The sequence below is a fragment of the Onychomys torridus genome, chromosome 21 (assembly GCF_903995425.1).
Source record: "Onychomys torridus chromosome 21, mOncTor1.1, whole genome shotgun sequence".
In the NCBI taxonomy this organism is placed as follows: domain Eukaryota; kingdom Metazoa; phylum Chordata; class Mammalia; order Rodentia; family Cricetidae; genus Onychomys; species Onychomys torridus.
Genome location: NC_050463.1, coordinates 7099963 through 7118144, shown reverse-complemented (window position 1 = coordinate 7118144; position 18182 = coordinate 7099963). Strand labels below are relative to the sequence as shown.

Below are 18182 nucleotides of genomic sequence, written 5' to 3'. Positions count from 1 at the left end.
TTTATCCCCTGAGCTATCTTGAGGGCCCCACCTCTTTTTCAAGTAAATATTTATCAAAACATCAAAGATATTGGACAGTACACCAAAATTCACCTCAAAGAGATTTCACAACAGAACATACCCATGTCATCAGTACCAAGACTGAAAAAACAAAGCACATTCAATTTATGTTGTATGAATTTCACTTGCATTTAAAAATAAATCTGGGATGGGGGCTGGAGAAATTGCTCAGCAGTTAAGAGAACACACTCCTAAACCCACACTTAGTTCTCAGCACTCATCAGGCCGCTAACAAATAGCTGTGACTGCAGGAGAGTCCAATGCTTCTGGCCTCTATGGATACTCTCTTACACAGACATATTCTACTCCCTACACACACACACACACACACACACACACACACACACACACACACACGGTGGGCATGCCTTTTAATACTGATCACAGTGATTAATCCCATCATTCAAGACACTGAAGCAGGAAGATCAAAGGTTCAAGCCAACCTGGGCTACATAGGAGAACTTGTGTGGAAAAAAAAGACATATAGGCTAAAAATATAGTCAGTTGATACAGTGTTTGTCTAACATAAATGAAACTCTGGGCTCAAGTGGGGGAATAAACCAAACGAAACCAAACAAACCAATAAAAAGGCTGGATATCTAGAGCACACCTCTAATCCCAGCACCCTGGGAGGCTGTGGCAGGAAGATCAGAAGTTTAATACCAGCCTTGTCTACACACCAAGTTCAAGGCCAGCCTAGGACTCAATAGACACCTGTCTCAAACAAAACAAAACAAAACAAAAAAGCCATCTTCCAAAAGTCTCCTTTATGTTCTTGCTCAGTCACTAGCCCCTCTGAATAAAAAGATTTATTTTTATAAGTATTAATTGTGCAAGTGTGTGTGTGTGTGTGTGTGTGTATTACTTGTGCTCATGCAAGTGGGTACAGATGCCCAAGGAAGCGTGTGATCCCTTAGAGCAGGAGTTACAGGTGGTGGTCCCAGGTTCTGGTCCTTTGCAAAAGCAATGCACACACTTCACTACTGAACCATCTCTCCAGCCCCGATTTCCTGACTTGTAGTATCTTTCTTTGCTTGGTTCTGAACTTTTTACTTTTTTTGTCTTGTCTTTCCTTTTTATTATTTGAAACAGGGTCTTGCGATATATCCCTGGCTGCCCTTGAACTCATGGAAAAATTTCCTCCTCAGGTTCATAAGTGCTAGGTTTTTAAGTGTGTGCCACCATTCCCAACAAGGTTTAGAACTCCAAATGAATGGACTCACCCAATGTATACTCTTCAGCTTTTGCTTTAGTTCAGCACTGTGATCCTCCTGACAGCGTTAGTTCAAGAACTTACTCATTTTCCTTGCTACGTGATACTCTTCAGATGGAGACATCACCAAGTGTTCGTTATGACATCAGTGAACACCCGGGTTCTTTGGAGTTTTCAGTTGCAGTAGACATGTCTACTGCATGTTTTCCTGGCAGGAGAAATGCTGGGTCAAAAAAGACCATCATGTTGGGCTGGCCTTGAACTTGGTGTGTAGACAAGGCTAGTCTTAAACTTCTGATCCTCCAGTCACTGCCTCCCAGGTGCTGGGATTAGAGGTGATCACTAGATATCCAGCCTTTTTCTTTGTGTGGTTGGTTTGGTTTATTCCCCCACTTGAGCCCAGAGTTTCATTGTATTAGACAAACACCGTATAAAGATTAGAGGTATGACCAGTGAGTGCTACAGCCGTTGCTGAATGTGCTCTAGCCTGGGCTACATACGCAATGAGCTCAAGGCCGAATCTGTGCAATAAAAAATAAAAAGGAAAAGAAGGTTAGATGTGTGGCTCACTAGCAGAGCATAGGCTTTGCATCCTTGGGCCCTAAGATCCACCCTCAGGGTAGAGGAGGGCGGCAAAAGGTACAGGGGTGACGACACTTGCCACCTAAGCTGGGAACTTGAGTTCCACCATGGGGTCTCATTTAAATGTAGGAGAGAACTAACTCCACAGGGTTGTCCTCTGACTACCACATGAGCACTGTGGCATCCACACACAATAATAATGTTAATGCTTTTTTTTTTTAATCCATTTCAAGCCAGGTGGTGGTGGTACATTCCTTTAATCCCAGCACTCAGGAGGCAGAGGCAGGCAGATCTCTGTGAGTTCGAGGCCAGCCTGATCACAAGGAGAGTTCTAGAACAGCAGAGCTGTTATACAGAGAAAACCTGTTTCAGCAAACCCATCCACCCTCTAGATAGATAGATAGATAGATAGATAGATAGATAGATAGATAGATAGATAGATGCTCCATTCCAATAAAATTGTGGCAGCTTCCTTGCACAGGTGAATCCTTCCACACGCTGGCCAGCAGGGGATTTCCAGGGGTCCTGTATCCTTGCCAGCCAGCATTTATCTGGTGTGCTCCCATTTCACAGAAGGCAATTGAAGCTCAGAGAGAAGCCTGCACTATCTCAGTCCTTCTCGCCAGAAGCCAGCACTGCCACCTCTCTTCCACGCCCCACCTCCGCATCCTGCCCCCATCATGCCCTCCCAGCCTGACTGTAAAGGGGCGGGGGGGGGGGGGGGGGGAGACAGGCAGGGTCACGTGGAGCTAGGTTACGAAGAAGGAAGCTAGGCACAGTGCAGACGGCTGCTGGTTCTGGGACTGAACAGGAAATCAAGGTAAGGGAGGGTGTGCATCTGGCACCCTCAAAAGTATTCCTTGGAGGCAAAGCTGAGAAGAGACCGGGGAAGATGAAGACAGAATGTAGGCAGACAATGCGCAGAACTGTCACCTTCTGGTCTCGCAGCAGAGACTCCGCCATGGACCCACCGTTGTCGAGTGAAGCCACCCAAACGCAGCCTGCGCCACCCTCTGCGCTGGCATCCTACCGCTGGCACACTGGAGGCGGAAGGGAGAAGGCTGCTGGAGGGTTCCGCTGGGGCCGCTTCACGGGCTGGGGAAGGACCCTGAGCCATCAGGAGCCCATGGTGAGCAGCCAGCCAGCCCCTCGATCTCTATTTCGTCGGGTCCTCTCTGCACCCCCTAAGGAGTCAAGGCCCAGTCGCCCCCGGCTTTCCAAGACCCTGTGGGGGAGGCACAAGAACGTGGCACCGCTGGAGCCCAAGCCAAATCCCAAGGCCCCAGGTATGTTCTCCCCCACCCTAGCTGGGACCAGGCTGGGTGGCCGGATGCCTGGGTGTTTGTCTGTCAACCTAACATCAGCACTCTAGACACAGGAAGTTGTGGGGAGTATGAAAGCCCAGCAGGAAGTGGCTGGGGCCCCCAGCAACCCTCATCTGTCTTTCCCCCTAAACTGGGGTAAGGGAGATTCGCAGGGCCTGTAGGCAGCTGGGCTCAGCCGGAGAAAGCGGCATTGAACAGACGCGCCTTAGTGCTATCTGGATGTTCAGTGGCTCTTGGCCCTGATGGTTGTCTCCTGTATCCAACTGACCAAGGCACTGACTGGCTATGAATCTCAGCTGCCTTACTTTGTTTCCTTGAGTCTGAAATTCCCCATCTCTGCCTTGAAGAGCACACTCCTTCAAACAGATGTTTACTCATTCATTCTGTATGTGTGTGGCTGAATGTGGGCATGTCTCATCTCCCTTATCACAGCACATGTGTTGAGGTCAGAGGACAACCTGCATGTATTAATTTATGTCGGGGGTGGGGGGCAAGCCACAGTTCCAGTGAGGAGGTCAAAGGGCAATTTTCAGGAGTCAGTTCTCTCCTTCCATCATGTGGGTCCTGGGGATCAAATGCAGATGGTTAGTCTTGGTGGCAAGCATCTTTACTTTCTGAGTCATCGTGCTGGCCCAAGCAGATGTTTTTTGAGCACTGAATTGGTTCTAGTCCCTAACTGAGGCACTGAAGACAGCTGTGGGCAAAGCAGAAGACACTCCCTGCCCTGCAGAGTTCACAGAGTAGTAGTGGGGAGCAGCTTTAGACACACACAAACACACACACACACACACACACACACACACACACACACACACACACACACACGTGTCGATGCAGCCAAAGGAGAACTAGGAGACTAGTGGAGACTATGAGGCTTAGAGACCAGGCATAGTACGAGCCCAGGGCCTAGCATATATAAGACATCCATTAGTAAGAAAGAGTTGGGGCTGTGGATGTGGTTCAGTGGTCGAGCACTTGTCTAACATGGGAGAAGCTGTGGGATTGTGGGTTTTATACCCATCACAAAGAAAGAAAGAAAGAAAGAAAGAAAGAAAGAAAGAAAGAAGGAAGGAAGGAAGGAAGGAAGGAAGGAAGGAAGTCATATGTATTGCCCCTAGTGGGGAAGCAGAGTAGAAAATAAAGTGAGAAGACACAGCCCTTATTTCCTGGAAGCTCAAGGTTAATTCAGCTCTTTCCTAGAAGTTCTTGAAACACCTTCCATTAATTTCGGAGCTAGGAATATTAATGCACATCTATAATCTCAGCACTTGGAAGGCAGGAGCAGGTGGAGGATTCATCTGAACTATATAACAAGACTATCTCAAAACAAATGAGGCTCTAGCAAGATGATTGGCAGGTAAAGGCGCCTGGTAATAAATAAGCCTGAAGACCCGCAGGGTGGAAGGGGAGACCTGACTCCTGAAAGTTGCCCTTTGACCTCCTTATGAAGCCTGGCGTACATTCCACTCCCCAAATAAATAAGCTTGGGCCGTCCTCTGGCCTGCACTTGTGCGATGACAGGAGAGTGTGGACAAACACACACCAAACAAATGTCATAAAAGGCAACTCAGCATATAGTATTATTTTAGAAAAAAATGGCTTCATATCGTAGGGATTTTTTTTCTCCCCAAGACAGGGTCTTGCTCTGCAGACCAGGCTGGCCTCTGACTCACAGAGATCTGCCTGTCTCTGCCTCCCATTTGCTGTGTTTAAAGGTGTGCAACACCATGCCCAACTATTTCCTTTTTCTTTTTTTCCAATGTAAGGGTTCACACAGGAAGTGCTCCACTGCTAAGCTCCCAGCCCTGCAGAATCATTCTTTGAGGCCCTCAGGGCCCACTATATAGTTGCCCACTACCTAGGATCCAGCCAGAGCTTTCTACCAAGCAGCCCTGGTCCTTTTTAGCTCTCCATCTCCCACGGCTCACTCCTCCTCCTCCCATGTTTGGGGATTGGGTGTAGCCCATTGATGGAGGGCATGCTTAGTACAAGCCAAGCCCAGGGCTCAATCCCCAGCACCACAAACCAACCAACCCTAATTCCCAACTGGTTGCCAATACCTTCTCTCCAGCCTTTCTCACGCTTCCCTTTATTTCCCAGGGCCTTCCCCCTCTGCCAGCCTTTGTTCAGACACTCCTGCTTCCTTCCCTTCCAGCTTGGCTGAGTGAAATTCAAACCTCAGTTCAAAACCTAGAGCAAATGCACTCTTTGGGGGGGGGGGGGACTTCCCTGGCCCACTCTACACCAGTGCCACCTCCCCAAGCAAGAAAACTCCCATATACTTCCAGTTTCTTTTCTACACCTTCCTCAAATGAATACTCTCCACCTGAGAGAAGAATTTTATCAGTGGGCATGTGCACAGCAAGTGGCAGTCAGAGGGTAACTGGAGAATCGGCTTTTTCTCCTTCCACCTTTGTGTGAGTTCTAGGGATTGAATTCACATCAGGCCACATGGCTGGCACCTTCGCCTCGTAAGCGACCTTGCTGGCCCCAGATTAATCATTTGTGTAAGAAGCCAAGGCTCCTGCCCCTTCTTTCTCCTATTCTCTCTTTGCTTCCCTCCTCCTCTTTTGGGATAAGGCCTCAATCAGTAGCCCAGACTGGCCTGGAACTCCTCCTCCTCCTCCTCCTTCGGGGCTCAGCCTTGCCCGCTCTCTTAGTTAAGAGAAGAATGGTTGTGTTAGAAGCCTGGCTTAAGCACTCAACCTCTCTGGGCCTCAGTTCTAAAGTCCTTTAAAGGGCTTTTGAGGGACTGAGTGAGAGAAGGCATGTAAAGTGGTAAACACAGTACTGGTAGAGATGTGTCAAACAACACCCAGCCTGGCACTGTTCTGAACATGCAGAGGGCATCAGGGGGGGAAAAAGGAGGCTCTAAAGTCAGCATCCCCTCCTCTTCCAGAGCCAGAGCCGGAGTTGGAAGTACCCCCAGATCTACCTGTGACACAGATCCCTGAGCCTCCCACCCCTGACATGCCTGTTTGGGACATCGGGGGCTTCACCCTGCTTGAAGGAAGGCTGGTGCTGCTTGGCGAGGAGGAGGTAAGAAAGAGCAAGGAGAGGAAAGGGAGCTGGAGAGGTGCAGTGACAGAGGGTAAACACCAGAAACCTATGCGCCACCCTCCTGTCTGTCTCCCCTTTCTGACTGCCAACTTCTACGGGAGGACAGGGTCCTCGCCAAATCCGGATGGGAAGCGCCAGCTCAGAAATCGGCATGCAGGCATCCATGGGGAACCTCAGGGATCCAGGTAAATTGGGGAGACTGGGGAGGCTGTAGAACTGGGTTGCTTTTCAAAGTAATTCGTAATCTACCATGGTCCTATCCTTAACCTCCTACCTGTAACCACCCACAGATCGCACTCCTGGAAAAACTGAGCTGGAAGCTACTGGTTCCAACCAGGTCCACAATGTTCGGGTATGGCAGCCAGTGTGACAGGGTGGGGGTGAACAAGGTCTCCCAGACCTGGGCCTCACACATGCTGTACCATCTAGTCAAATCTGGAGACCTAATATAATATAATATATATATATATATATATATATATATATATATATATATATATATATACCATATATATATATGGTAGTGCATGCCTATAATCCCAGTACACAGAGACAGGATTGCTCAGGCTCCATAGTGAGTTTCATGCAAGCCAGGGATACATATTGAAACGGCCTAAAGAATAAACACACAAATACACAAAAAAACAACAACTATTTTAAAATTTGTAATCTTCCTACCTGGGCCTGGAGGGCCAGGGGAAAAAAGGGATCATGGGTAGGTCATGGCCAGCTCTGAGACTCTTCATCTGTTGTTTATTGAATAGAGCTAAGGAGAAAATTCCCCTGTTTTTGTTTGGATATATATTTGGGGGTGGGGGGTTGTGGGGGTTTTGTTGGTTTGTTTTTCAGACAGGGTCTCTCTATGTAGCCACTCTGTAGTCCAGGCTGGCTTTGAATTCAGAGATCCAACTGCCTCTGCCTCCCAAGTCCTGAGATCAAAGATATGCACCACTATGCCAAGCCCAATCCTGGCTGTCCTAGAACTCACTCTGTAGCCCAGGATGGCCTCAAACTCTCAGAGATCCGCCTGCCTCTGCCTCCCAAGTGCTGGGATCAAAGGCGTGCGCTACCACTGCTGAGCTAGGTTTTATTTATTTGTTTATGTATTTATTTATTTAGTTGTTGTTGCCTTTCAAAACAGGGTTTCTCTGTGTAGTTTTGGTGCCTGTCCTGGATCTCGCTCTGTAGACCAGACTGGCTTCAAACTCACAGAGATCCGCCTGGCTCTGCAGCCTGAGTGCTGGGATTAAAGGCGTGGGCCACCACCACCACCGCCAGGCTCTAGGTTTGTTGTTGTTGTTGTTGTTGTTGTTGTTTCTTTTTTTAAAGATTTATTTATCTATTATATACACAGTATTTTGTCTGCACATATCCCCGCAGGCCAGAAGAGGGCGCCAGATCTCATTACAGATGGTTGTGAGCCACCATGTGGTTGCTGGGAATTGAACTCAGGACTTTTGGAAGAGCAAGCAGCACTCTTAACCTTTGAGCCATCTCTCCAGACCCAGGTTTTGTTTTTTTGTTTTTTTTTTTGAGGTTTTTTTTGTTTGTTTGTTTTTGTTTTTGTTTTGTTTTTTGTTTGTTTGTTTCTGAGGATCAAACCCAGGGCCTTGCGATTGCTAGGCAAGTGCTCTACCACTGAGCTAAATCCCCAATCCCAGGTTTTTTTGTTGTTATGGTTTTTTGTTTTTTTGTTTTTTTGTTTTTGTTTTTGTTTTTGTTTGTGTTTTTTTTTGAGACAGGGTTTCTCTGTGTAGCTTTGCACCTTTCCTGGAACTCACTTGGTAGCCCAGGGTGGCCTCGAACTCACAGAGATCTGCCTGCCTCTGCCTCCCGAGTGCTGGGATTAAAGGCGTGCGCCACCACTGCCCGGTGAGGTTTTATATTTTTAAAACAATCTCATACTGTAGTCCAGAATTTCCTGTAAATTGGTATGTAGCTCATGCTGGCTGGTCTCTAATTCTCAGCAATTCTCCTGCATCAGCATCCTAAATTCTGAAATTATAGATGTGAGGCACCACACCCTGTTCCCCCTCTATTTTCTAAAGAGTCTCTAGAGAATTCTGGCTGCTGAGGCTGGGGAGATGACCAGTGGCCAAGCAAACACGAGGATCAGAATTCAGATCCTCTGCACCCATGCAAATGCTAAGTAAGCATGACAGCCTGCCTGTAAGTCTAGTACTTGGAAGGTGGAAACAAAATCACCAGAACAAACCGGCAGCTATCAAATCAGTGTGTTCTGGGTTCAGTGAGAGACCCTGCCTCCTGGTGGAGAGCCTGAGGAGGAATCTTTGTTTGCTTGCTTGTTTCAAGACAGGGTTTCTCTGCGTAACAGCCCTGGCTGTCCTGGAATTTGTTTTGTAGACCGGGCTAGTGGTCTTGTTTGTTTGTTTGTTTGTTTGTTTGTTTGTTTGTTTTTACTCTTTTATCTTTTGGGGGCTGCTACCCAGCTCCCAAATGAATCACACACAGAAGCTTATGCTTAATTGTGAATGCCTGGCCTTAGCTTGACTTGTTTCTTGCCAGTTTTCCTTATCCTGTCTACCTTTTGCCTCTGGGCTTTCCCCGTTCTCTTACTTCTGCAAACTTATTCTCACTCTGTGGCTGGCTGTGTAGCTGGGTGGCTAGCCCCTGGAGTCCTCCTCCTTCTCTGGCTACTTCCTCTTTTTTTTTTCTCCTCCCAGATTTCTCCTTCTATGTATCCTCTCTGCCTACCAGCCCCACCTATCCTTTCTCCTGCCTTGCTATTGGCTGTTCAGTTCTTTATTAGACCATCAGGTGTTTTAGACAGGCAAAGCAACACAGCTTCACATATTTAAACAAATGCCACATAAACCAAAGTAACACACTTTAAAATAATATTCTACAATGGGCTGGCCTGAAACTCATAGAGATCCTCCTGCCTCTGCCTCCAGAGTGCTAGGAATAAAGCATGTGCCACCATGCCCGGCTCTGAGGAAGACTCTCGATGTCAGCCTCAGGACTGCACATACACACGTGCATACACACTCACTTTCATATGCACACATACACATCACACACAAGGACACATGGGAAAATATTGTAAACATTAGCAATGGAAGCTTGCCTGCTTTACTGAGTTCTAGCTCGAACAGTATAACTTCTCCTTTACCTCCTTTCTACCACTGTTTTGGATATTGAACAAAAGCTTTCCCCGACACTGGCCTTTTCAGCAGCCCGTCTCCACATGCGATGCAGGTACTTGCTAACCTCTATTACTGCACATGCTGACTTTCTTGGACACTAACTACGGAAGGAAGAAAGGGAGGGGAGGAGAGAGAGGGAAGAGGAAGAAATGAAAGCCATTGGACAGGGGAGACAGCATCAGATAGCTCTTGATTTAAGAACATTCGCCCCTCGTGAGGCCCTGAGTTCGATCCCCGGTACTGCAAAACATAAATATGAACATCATCTGCTGGTTATAGATATTAGTGCAGCCTGGACATGGGCTGGGTCCCCCAAGACTAGCAGACCCTGAAGAACACTCTGGGAGGACAGAGCTGAGCAGAGAGCGCAGGGTTCTACCTGGCTCACACACCTCTCTGCCCCCTAGGGGTTACTCAAGAGGCTGAAGGAGAAGAAAAAGGCCAGGTCAGAGCCGGGAGCCCATGGCCCTCGAGATGGGTAAGAGTCTTCGGGAAGCTGGAAGGCTTGTAGCTCAGCATTGCTCCATTCTGCACCTCTGGGTTCCTTATCCTCACTTCCACCTGACCTCTCCCACGTTCTCTCTATTCTGCCCCACACCACATGAACTTGGAGCTACACAGTCTCCAGCCATTTTCTCATCTCTTGGTTGAAGGGTGGGAGTGGTCTCTGGAATAGAAGCTAACTGAACACCCTGGATCTGGGAGCTCCAAAGAATGCATGGAAATTAAGCCATAAAGGGCTGAGGGGAAGGAAACAGCAGGTCCAACGCTAAGAGACCGGAAGGGACAGCAGCTAGGATGACTAGAAATTAGAAAGCTAAGGTCTGCGTGAGCAAGGAATGACCACTTGTTCCCCTTCCCTGGCTCCAGACCCCCCAGTGCTCTGGGTTCTAGGGAATCACTGGCCACACTCTCTGAGCTGGACCTGGGTGCTGAGAGGGATGTGCGAGTCTGGCCATTGCATCCTAGCCTCCTGGGAGAGCCACACTGCTTCCAGGTAAATGAGGAACCTACCTTCGCCTCTACTAAACCTTGGCTCTGCCATTAGCCTCTATTAAATCCTTGATTCCTGTACCCAAAAGGTAACCTGGGCGGGCGGGAGCCGCTGTTTCTCTTGTCGCTCCAGCGCTGAGAGAGATCGTTGGATTGAAGACCTTCGTCGGCAGTTCCAGCCCAGCCAGGTCATGAGAGGGAGGGGACAGACACAGAAAACCCTTCCACAAGCCAGGCCCTGGCCCTTACATGCCACTCAAACAGTTTGCCCCAAACCCTCCCGTGCAACACACCCACCTAGTCCACACCTATGCAACCACCAGCCCATGAACGTCAGACTTGCCCCCCCCCCCCCCCCATCATCCAGGTCTGGATCTATTTGTTCCCCAAGTCCTGCCTACCAAGTAGTCGCCAAGTCCTCAGTCCAGGGCTACTCCTTTTATATCCTAAACCCCTATGTATGCGACACTTCCCAAAGCTAGAAGTGTTCTGCTTACGGCTCCCAGACATTCGTGGCCTCAGCCTCTTCCCCTAGGGGTTCCGCGATTTCCGGGCCGGCAAGGCTCGGGGTCGCAATGCGCAACATGGGGGTCACAGTGCTCATCTTGGAGGGCAGACACATCTGAAACACTCCTTCTATCCCATTCCTGCACGCAGGACAACGTGGAGAGGCAAGAGACTTGGCTGACAGTTTGGGTGCACGAGGCCAAGGGGCTGCCCAGAGCAGCGGCACCCGGAGTGCGTGCGGAGCTGTGGCTGGACGGGGCGCTACTGGCACGCACTGCTCCGCGGGCCGGCCCAGGTCAGCTCTTCTGGGCTGAGCGCTTCCACTTCGAAGCGCTGCCACCAGCCCGTCGCCTGTCACTGCGGCTGCGCGGAGCAGGCCCAGCAGGTGCAACGGTGGGCAGGGTGGCGCTGGAGCTGGACGAGGTGAGCATCCCCGGCGCGCCCGCCGCAGGCCTGGAACGCTGGTTCCCCGTGCTAGGGGCGCCGGCCGGCGCGGCGCTACGGGCGAGGATCAGGGTGCGACGTCTGCGCGTGCTGCCGTCGGAGCGCTACAAGGAACTGGCCGAGTTCCTCACCTTCCACTACGCGCGCCTGTGCGAGGCGCTGGAGTCAGCGCTGTCTGCTCAGGCCAAGGAGGAGCTGGCAGCAGCCATGGTGCGCGTGCTCCGGGCCACTGGCCGCGCGCAGGTGAGCAGCGTGTCTACGCAGATAGGTGGCCCGGAGCGGACAGCGCTTTCTGAATTATGCTGGGGAGGAAGGGCCTGGACAGTGTCCATCAGGGCAAGACACCGTGAGGGCCCAGGCCACACTTAACCAATGAGGACTGACTCCTGAAGTTCAACTACTTGAGGCTAGTCTGGAATTTCAGCTGCTAGGAATGTGGCCTTAACTGGAACTGTGAGAGGCAGACCCTGAACTTCATCTGAGAGGGGTGAGGTCTGAACTTCAGCAAGAGGGGAGGGGCAGGAGGTGAGCCTCTATGCTAATCCGGTCCATTTCTGCTGTGAAAGGTGGAGGTTGCGATCTCATCTAAAAGCTGTGCTTTGTGTCTGAATATCAGCAAGAAGGGACAAGGCCTGTGCCTAGGTATGAAAGCTGGGCCAATGGTTGGGACTCCCAAGTTCATTCCATGTGATCCCTGTCCTCCACAGGCATTAGTGACAGACCTAGGCACTGCAGAGCTGGCGCGCTGTGGAGGCCGTGAAGCGCTGCTGTTCCGGGAAAATACCTTAGCTACCAAGGCCATTGATGAGTACATGAAACTGGTGGCCCAAGAGTACCTCCAGGAGACCCTGGGTAAGCTGAGAGAGGGATTGGTGCCAGAGGTCCAGGAAGCCTCGAGTGACCTGTCTTCTTGGAACGAATGGTGCCTTCGGGTGGGAGTGAAGTGTGCTATTTCCCCCAAGAAGTTAGGTGCTTCCAGAGTAAGTTGGAGAGAGGGTTGGAGGCTGGGTGTGATGTGTCTGGGTTCATGACCTTAGACTGTCTGTTCTGGACCTCAGGGGAAGTTTTACGGTGTCTCTGTGCCTCCACTGAGGACTGTGAAGTGGACCCTAGCAAATGCCCTACACCAGAGCTCTCCAAACACCAAGCTAGACTCCGAAAGAGCTGTGAGGAGGTTTTTGAAGCCATCATCCACTCTTACAAGTGAGAACCAGGGACCCAGCACCCGAGTCCAGCCCTGCCTTCCAGCCACAGCGCTGCCCTGACCAACCAACAAAACGCAGGGCACTCAATTAAATTTGATTCAATATTTGAGATATGCTTATGTCAAAGTCAAATTTAGCCACCCTGGTTTTATTTGTTGAATCTGGCAAACCCTACATTCATGCCATACCACCTAACCTCAATTAACCTAAAGACTCACTTCCTTTGCCTTTAACCACAGTGATTCTGACTGCTTAACCTTGGTCAACATAAGATTTTAATTCCAAATGATGCATATTCCTAATCCTATGACCCCTGTCTCTCAAATCTCATGAAACTGGTTATAGGAAACATGAGCATCCAATCCCTTAGCTTCTGACCCTAGGATAACTTACATGCTTAATCCTATGATTTATGATCCCAGGTAACATTGTAACACTCGCCTCATCTTAAATCATAGACACCTCACTCTCATGTGGAATTGTAACTATACCCTAAACTCATGGCCTCTGTTCCCATGTGATCTTGTCTGCCCAAATCTGAGAGTAGAGACTCTAGAGGTTGCTACACTTATGCTGTAAGTTCTTAGCCTCTGGGACCCAAGCCCCAAGCACTATTATCCCAGACATCACCAACCATGCAACCCAAACAACAGGGTCAATGAAAAGAAAGCACACACAGGCTTCCTGAATCACAGATAAGCCATGTAGTGTTTCCCATACACCTGACTTCTGGACGTATGACCTTGATCATCCACGATCTTTATGTCCCTGTCCCCTGCCTCTCTAACCTTTGCTTCTTCTGCCCCAGCTGGTTCCCAGCAGAGCTGGCCACTGTGTTCTCAAGCTGGCGAGAAGCATGCAAAGCCCGTGGCTCTGAGGCACTGGGACCCCGGCTGGTGTGTGCTTCCCTCTTCCTGAGGCTCCTATGCCCTGCCATCTTGGCACCCAGCCTCTTCGGCCTGGCACCAGAGCACCCGGCCCCAGGTCCAGCCCGAACCCTTACGCTGATCGCCAAGGTTATCCAGAATCTTGCCAACCGTGCTCCGTAGGTGCTGGGAGAATGTGGGGCAATAATGGGATGGGGAAGTAGGGGGTTGTCAAGTGCCTGTCATGACTCAACCGGCTTGGCTCCAACTCAGGTTTGGTGAGAAGGAAGCCTACATGGCCTTTATGAACAGCTTCCTGGAAGATCACGGACCAGCCATGCAACACTTCTTGGACCAGGTGGCCATGGTGGATGCAAATGCCACACCCAGGGGCTACCAGGGCAGTGAAGACCTGGCCCTCCAGTTGGCAGTTCTTCATATCCAACTCTGCACAATCTTCGCTGAACTTGACCAGGTGTGGCCTGAACCCAGAACCCTGGATGCAGGGTAGAAAGGCAAGAAGGCTGGGAGGCATGGGTGCCTGAGAGTTCACAGGACATCTTCCTTGCCTGCCTTGACAGACAACCCAAGATAGCTTGGAACCACTGCCCACCATACTTGGAGCCATCGAAGAGGGCCGGCCTGTTCCCGTGTCTGTACCAATGCGTCTTCCCCACATCTCCACCCAGGTCTATTCCAGGTAACCTCAAGTCTGGCTAGGTTCTCATGGGTGGCAGGAGGGGTTCCCATGTTACGATGAATAATGCCAGGATCATGTTGGGGTCAGAGGTCAGAAGCTGGGGATGGCATCATGTAAGGAGGCAGGCAGAGGAGTGGTCCACTGTGTGGTCAAAGGGTAAACATTCTCAGAATCAGATAGAGTCCAAGATTGGGACAGAGTCATGTCAGAGGTCAGGAAAGGGTCGCCTCCAGGGTCAAGGAAGGTAGCTTTGTGGGGTTGTGGATGGGGGTCAAATCAGGGGTCAGGTGGAGACAAGATATTACAAAGGTCAGAGGAGCAAAGGTCAAGCTTAGGGCTTAGGACAAATAGGACTAGTTATGGGGTTACAGGTTAGAGACCATTTTCTACCAAAAAGCAAGAACAGGGTCAGTTCAAGCCCAGAGGTTGGGAAGAAGATAGGGTCAATTGGGAAGAAAGTGGATACCCTTGTGAGCAGAGGTCGATGCCAGGGTCAGACTGGGATCAAAGTTATGGAAAGAGTCAGGTCAAGGTCCAAAGTCAGAGCCAAAGCTGGAGAGGGAGAAAAGATTAGAGTGGGATGGTAGCCAGAAGTTAAGGACCCATCAAAGTCATGGGTCAAAGTGTGGTCCTAAGAGATAGAGGTAGACTGATGTAAAAAGTGGGGTCATTTAGAGTTATCTCCGGGGCCAATTGAGGTTCTGAACTTCCGCATCCCACCTCCAGCTTCTCTTCAGGGGAGAAACCCGGTTTCCTGGCACCCCGAGACCTCCCCAAGCACACCCCTCTCATTTCCAAGAGCCAATCTCTGCGCAGCTTTCAAGGGGCAGGGAGCTGGGCCCATCGGCGTCCAGATGAGGAACGGTCCCAGAGGCGGCCACGGCCAGTGCAGCGCACACAGAGCGTCCCTGCCAGGCGGCCTGCCCGCCGCCGCCCTTCTGCAGGTCCCAGGCCGAGACTCAAAGACTCACTTCGCACTGGCCCAGCACCTTGCCGACGGGCCTGGGCTGGAGCTTCTGCATCGCTGCCTCGGAAGCCATCGGTACCATGGCAGCGCCAGCTGGACCAGCCCGGGGACCGATACCAAGCTTTGGGAACTCACCGACCAGTGGGCAAGGTGACATAGGGCCCAATCCTAGCATAGGAGTGGGGCGGGCCACGGGTAGAAACGGAACTAAAAAAAGGACCTTAGGACTCATCTACCCGACTCTGAGACTGTTTTCCCCGCCCAACAAATTCCCTAACAGAGCAGAAAGATGATAAAATGAGGATGGGATCCGAGGATGGGTCGGATTACAGCTGCTATCCTTCCTTAGCTAGCAGAGATACAGTGCGAGGTAGCGGCACTCCGCGAGGAACAGAAAGCTCTGTCCCGTCTGGTGGAGTCACTGAGTACCCACATCCAGGCCTTGACGGAGCAGCAGGAGCAGCTGCGCTGTCAGCTGCAGGACCTGGACTCCAGATTGGGAGCTGGGTGAGTCCCGCCCCGCCCCCGGCGCCCCCCCCCCATCCCCCATCCCCCACCCCCCACTCCCCACCCCCGTTGCTCAGATCCCTGCCTCTTTGACAGGGCCGCCCAGATCTCACCCAGAAAGTCCCTCCCAGCCTAAGCCGGCCCCCAGGTCCTAACAGCTCCATTCCCTAGATGAGCAACCTCCAAGATACTACCCCAGGCCCCTGCAGCCTCTCTCACATACTGCCGAACCTAACTCACACCTGTCTTTGGCTGGTCATTTTACTTACTCACACCCCTTCAACCAGCCCCTCCCAATAGGATTGGACCATCTCGGCCCTTCTCGTCCATTGGTCAGTCTCTACCTTCAAATGGCGATTGATTAATCCTTCCATCTTTTTTCTCCCTCCTTTTTTTCCTTCTGTAAAGCAAGATTTAGCTATGTAGCCCAAGCTAACCATGAACCCTCCATCCTCTTGCCTCAGCTCCCTGAGTGCTGAAGTTACAGGGTTACACTACTACATTTGGCTGGTCTTTGCCAAGATACCCCCTGCTCTCTAATCTGAACAAACCCAACTCCACTCCAAGCCCCAACCACTGGATCCTTGGCTGTTCACCCAGGATAGAAGGGAGTTTCTCAGCTTTTGACCTGCCCCCTCTCTTGCCTCTGACCCCCACAGGATCTCAAAGTTGGATTCTGAGGGTGGTCTTCCAAGCAACAGAAGCCATAGGCTAAAAAGTCTGGTGAGACTCTTGCCTGAGACTGGAGGGGAGTGGGGAGTCTGTTTGGTGAACACTCCCACCTTGACTCCAAACCCATTTCCACTGCCTTCCCAGGAGAATCGCCTGACTGAGATGGAATGCACTCAGGACCAGCTGAGGGATACCCTCCACAGTCTACAGCTTCTTTCAAGGACGCCAGGATCCTGGAGCCAGCCCCTGCCTCTCAAAACACCATGTGTCAATGGAGCTGAGCTGTCAATGGGCACTTGAGCCTCTCATTCCTCACCACGTGGTCTGGAAGCTAAGAGCCACTACAGAAGGTTTTATGCCTCTGCCTCCGCCTTCATGGCTGTTAGTGGGGGACAGGGTGGGAGGTGCCAATCAATCTGATACTGTGAGGTTGCCCAGTAAATCTCTATGTCAGTAAAATCATTGGCTTTTCTGCCCCTATAAATGATTAATCAGAGAGCATACCCAGTTCTCCATTCAGCTCCCCCAAATTCTTACCTAATTTAAAGTCCCCCAAAGATGGAATAAACAGACTCTTTGCTGTTTATTCTTAGTTAAAGGTGTTCAATAAAGGTATTAATCATTGTTATGGGAAGTGCCTGCTTTCCAGTGAAGCACAGATCTCCCACCCTCCTATCTCACCTCAACCTCTATCAGTATCTCAGGCCCCAAAGTGACAGAATCTTTCTAAATTTCAAATCACAGTCCAGGCAGGGAGGGCATGTGTCTGAGAGGCAAATGAAGTAAGAGAATGTAAGGGGAGAATACAGTTGCATTCTTGGCTGGTTGAGTAAATGCACAGACATTTGACTCATGGATAGAAAGGGAAGGTAGATGAAACAATAGGCAGATGACTAGGTTAGCATTCACTGAATGTTTGACTTGGTAGATGTTTAAGGCAGGTCACTAATCATAATGGATAGGTCTACTTAGAGAAGAATGACTCACAATAGGAAATTAATACTTGAACTAATGAGTAATCAAATGTACATACACATACATATCTCACATTTATTGACTCCCAAATGAGCCATGGGAAGACAATAAAGTAAATAAATATCAACTCCTGTCTTCTTCACTTGGAGAAGATGATTATGCAATTGATGGGTGAATGTATGGGTGGATGTTGGAAGGATTGTTGAATCCCTTTATTGTATGGATAAATAGACACTTGGTTGCTGAAGCAATGGCCCTGTACGTGGGGTATGGGTGGATAGGTTAAGTGAATTTGGGGGTAGATAGTAAGTGTTTAGAGGCATGAATGGCTAGGTGATTTGTTTATTGGTTTGTTGAGTGGTTGATGGATTGAGCATGTGGATAAATGGGTGGACAAATGGTGATGGATGGGAGAAAGCTTGTGATGTGTATACAAGAGCTAGTTTGGAGGCTGAGATAAGACTAGGTGAAGGAGAGAGAGCTTAGCATTCGTGACAGACATAAAGTAGTTCTAGGGTCTTGGAGATGTTGAAGTCCAATGTGAATCATGAAGAAAGACCAGTAACCGTGTGATTGGAAGAGACTTGAAGCTAAGGACTGACTGGGTGGAGTCCTCAATGATCTAAGAATGACCCAAAGGAAAACTTCTCTGCTCCCTTCCCACTCATCTGGTGTTACTAACAAACCTAGTATAGGAAGAACCAGTGGGGTGCAGGAGCACAGGATGTTGTTATGGTAACAGAGCCCCTCCCTAGACGCTCAGGTCCTGCGGACCCTTTAAGGGTGACCTGCTGGGCCACTCCCAATATGGCGGCGCGCCCGTTGCACACCCCCCCCCGGAGTGGCACAAGGGGGGGCAGACCTCCTCATCATGGCGGCGCGGCGGGGCTGTCGCGCTGAGGTCACGGCGGCGCGCCGGGGGGGCGGGGCGGCGGGGGG

The 18182-nt window shown here is 50.3% G+C and overlaps 1 protein-coding gene across 3 annotated transcripts; it reads left to right on the top strand.

Annotated features, from left to right (window-relative positions):
• Positions 1-2613: 2613 nt before the first annotated feature.
• Positions 2614-16896, top strand: Rasal3 (RAS protein activator like 3). Of its 3 annotated transcripts, none has more exons than XM_036170853.1 (18): positions 2614-2675; positions 2804-3141; positions 6080-6219; positions 6347-6425; positions 6531-6592; positions 9815-9885; positions 10278-10404; positions 10490-10588; positions 11058-11594; positions 12059-12203; positions 12410-12554; positions 13365-13601; positions 13696-13897; positions 14004-14122; positions 14849-15239; positions 15439-15596; positions 16256-16319; positions 16413-16896. In XM_036170853.1, exons 2-18 carry the CDS (start codon positions 2817-2819, stop codon positions 16566-16568), a joined length of 3057 nt encoding a protein of 1018 aa, XP_036026746.1. In that variant the 5' UTR covers positions 2614-2675; positions 2804-2816; the 3' UTR covers positions 16569-16896. The 3 variants fall into 3 exon arrangements, with proteins under 3 accessions (XP_036026746.1, XP_036026745.1, XP_036026747.1); XM_036170854.1 differs by having other exon boundaries at positions 2640-2675; positions 2807-3141; XM_036170852.1 differs by having other exon boundaries at positions 2620-3141.
• The last annotated feature ends 1286 nt before the right edge of the window (positions 16897-18182 follow it).

What these genes read in the sequence shown, in the direction of transcription:
- Rasal3 (XM_036170852.1), top strand. Translation starts at nt 2,748, where the DNA reads ATGAAGACAGAATGTAGGCAGACAATGCGCAGAACTGTCACCTTCTGG. An exon ending in TGCTGCTTGGCGAGGAGGAG is followed by an intron (nt 6,220 to 6,346) that starts GTAAGAAAGAGC and finishes ACGGGAGGACAG; the next exon opens with GGTCCTCGCCAAATCCGGAT. An exon ending in GGGCCACTGGCCGCGCGCAG is followed by an intron (nt 11,595 to 12,058) that starts GTGAGCAGCGTG and finishes TGTCCTCCACAG; the next exon opens with GCATTAGTGACAGACCTAGG.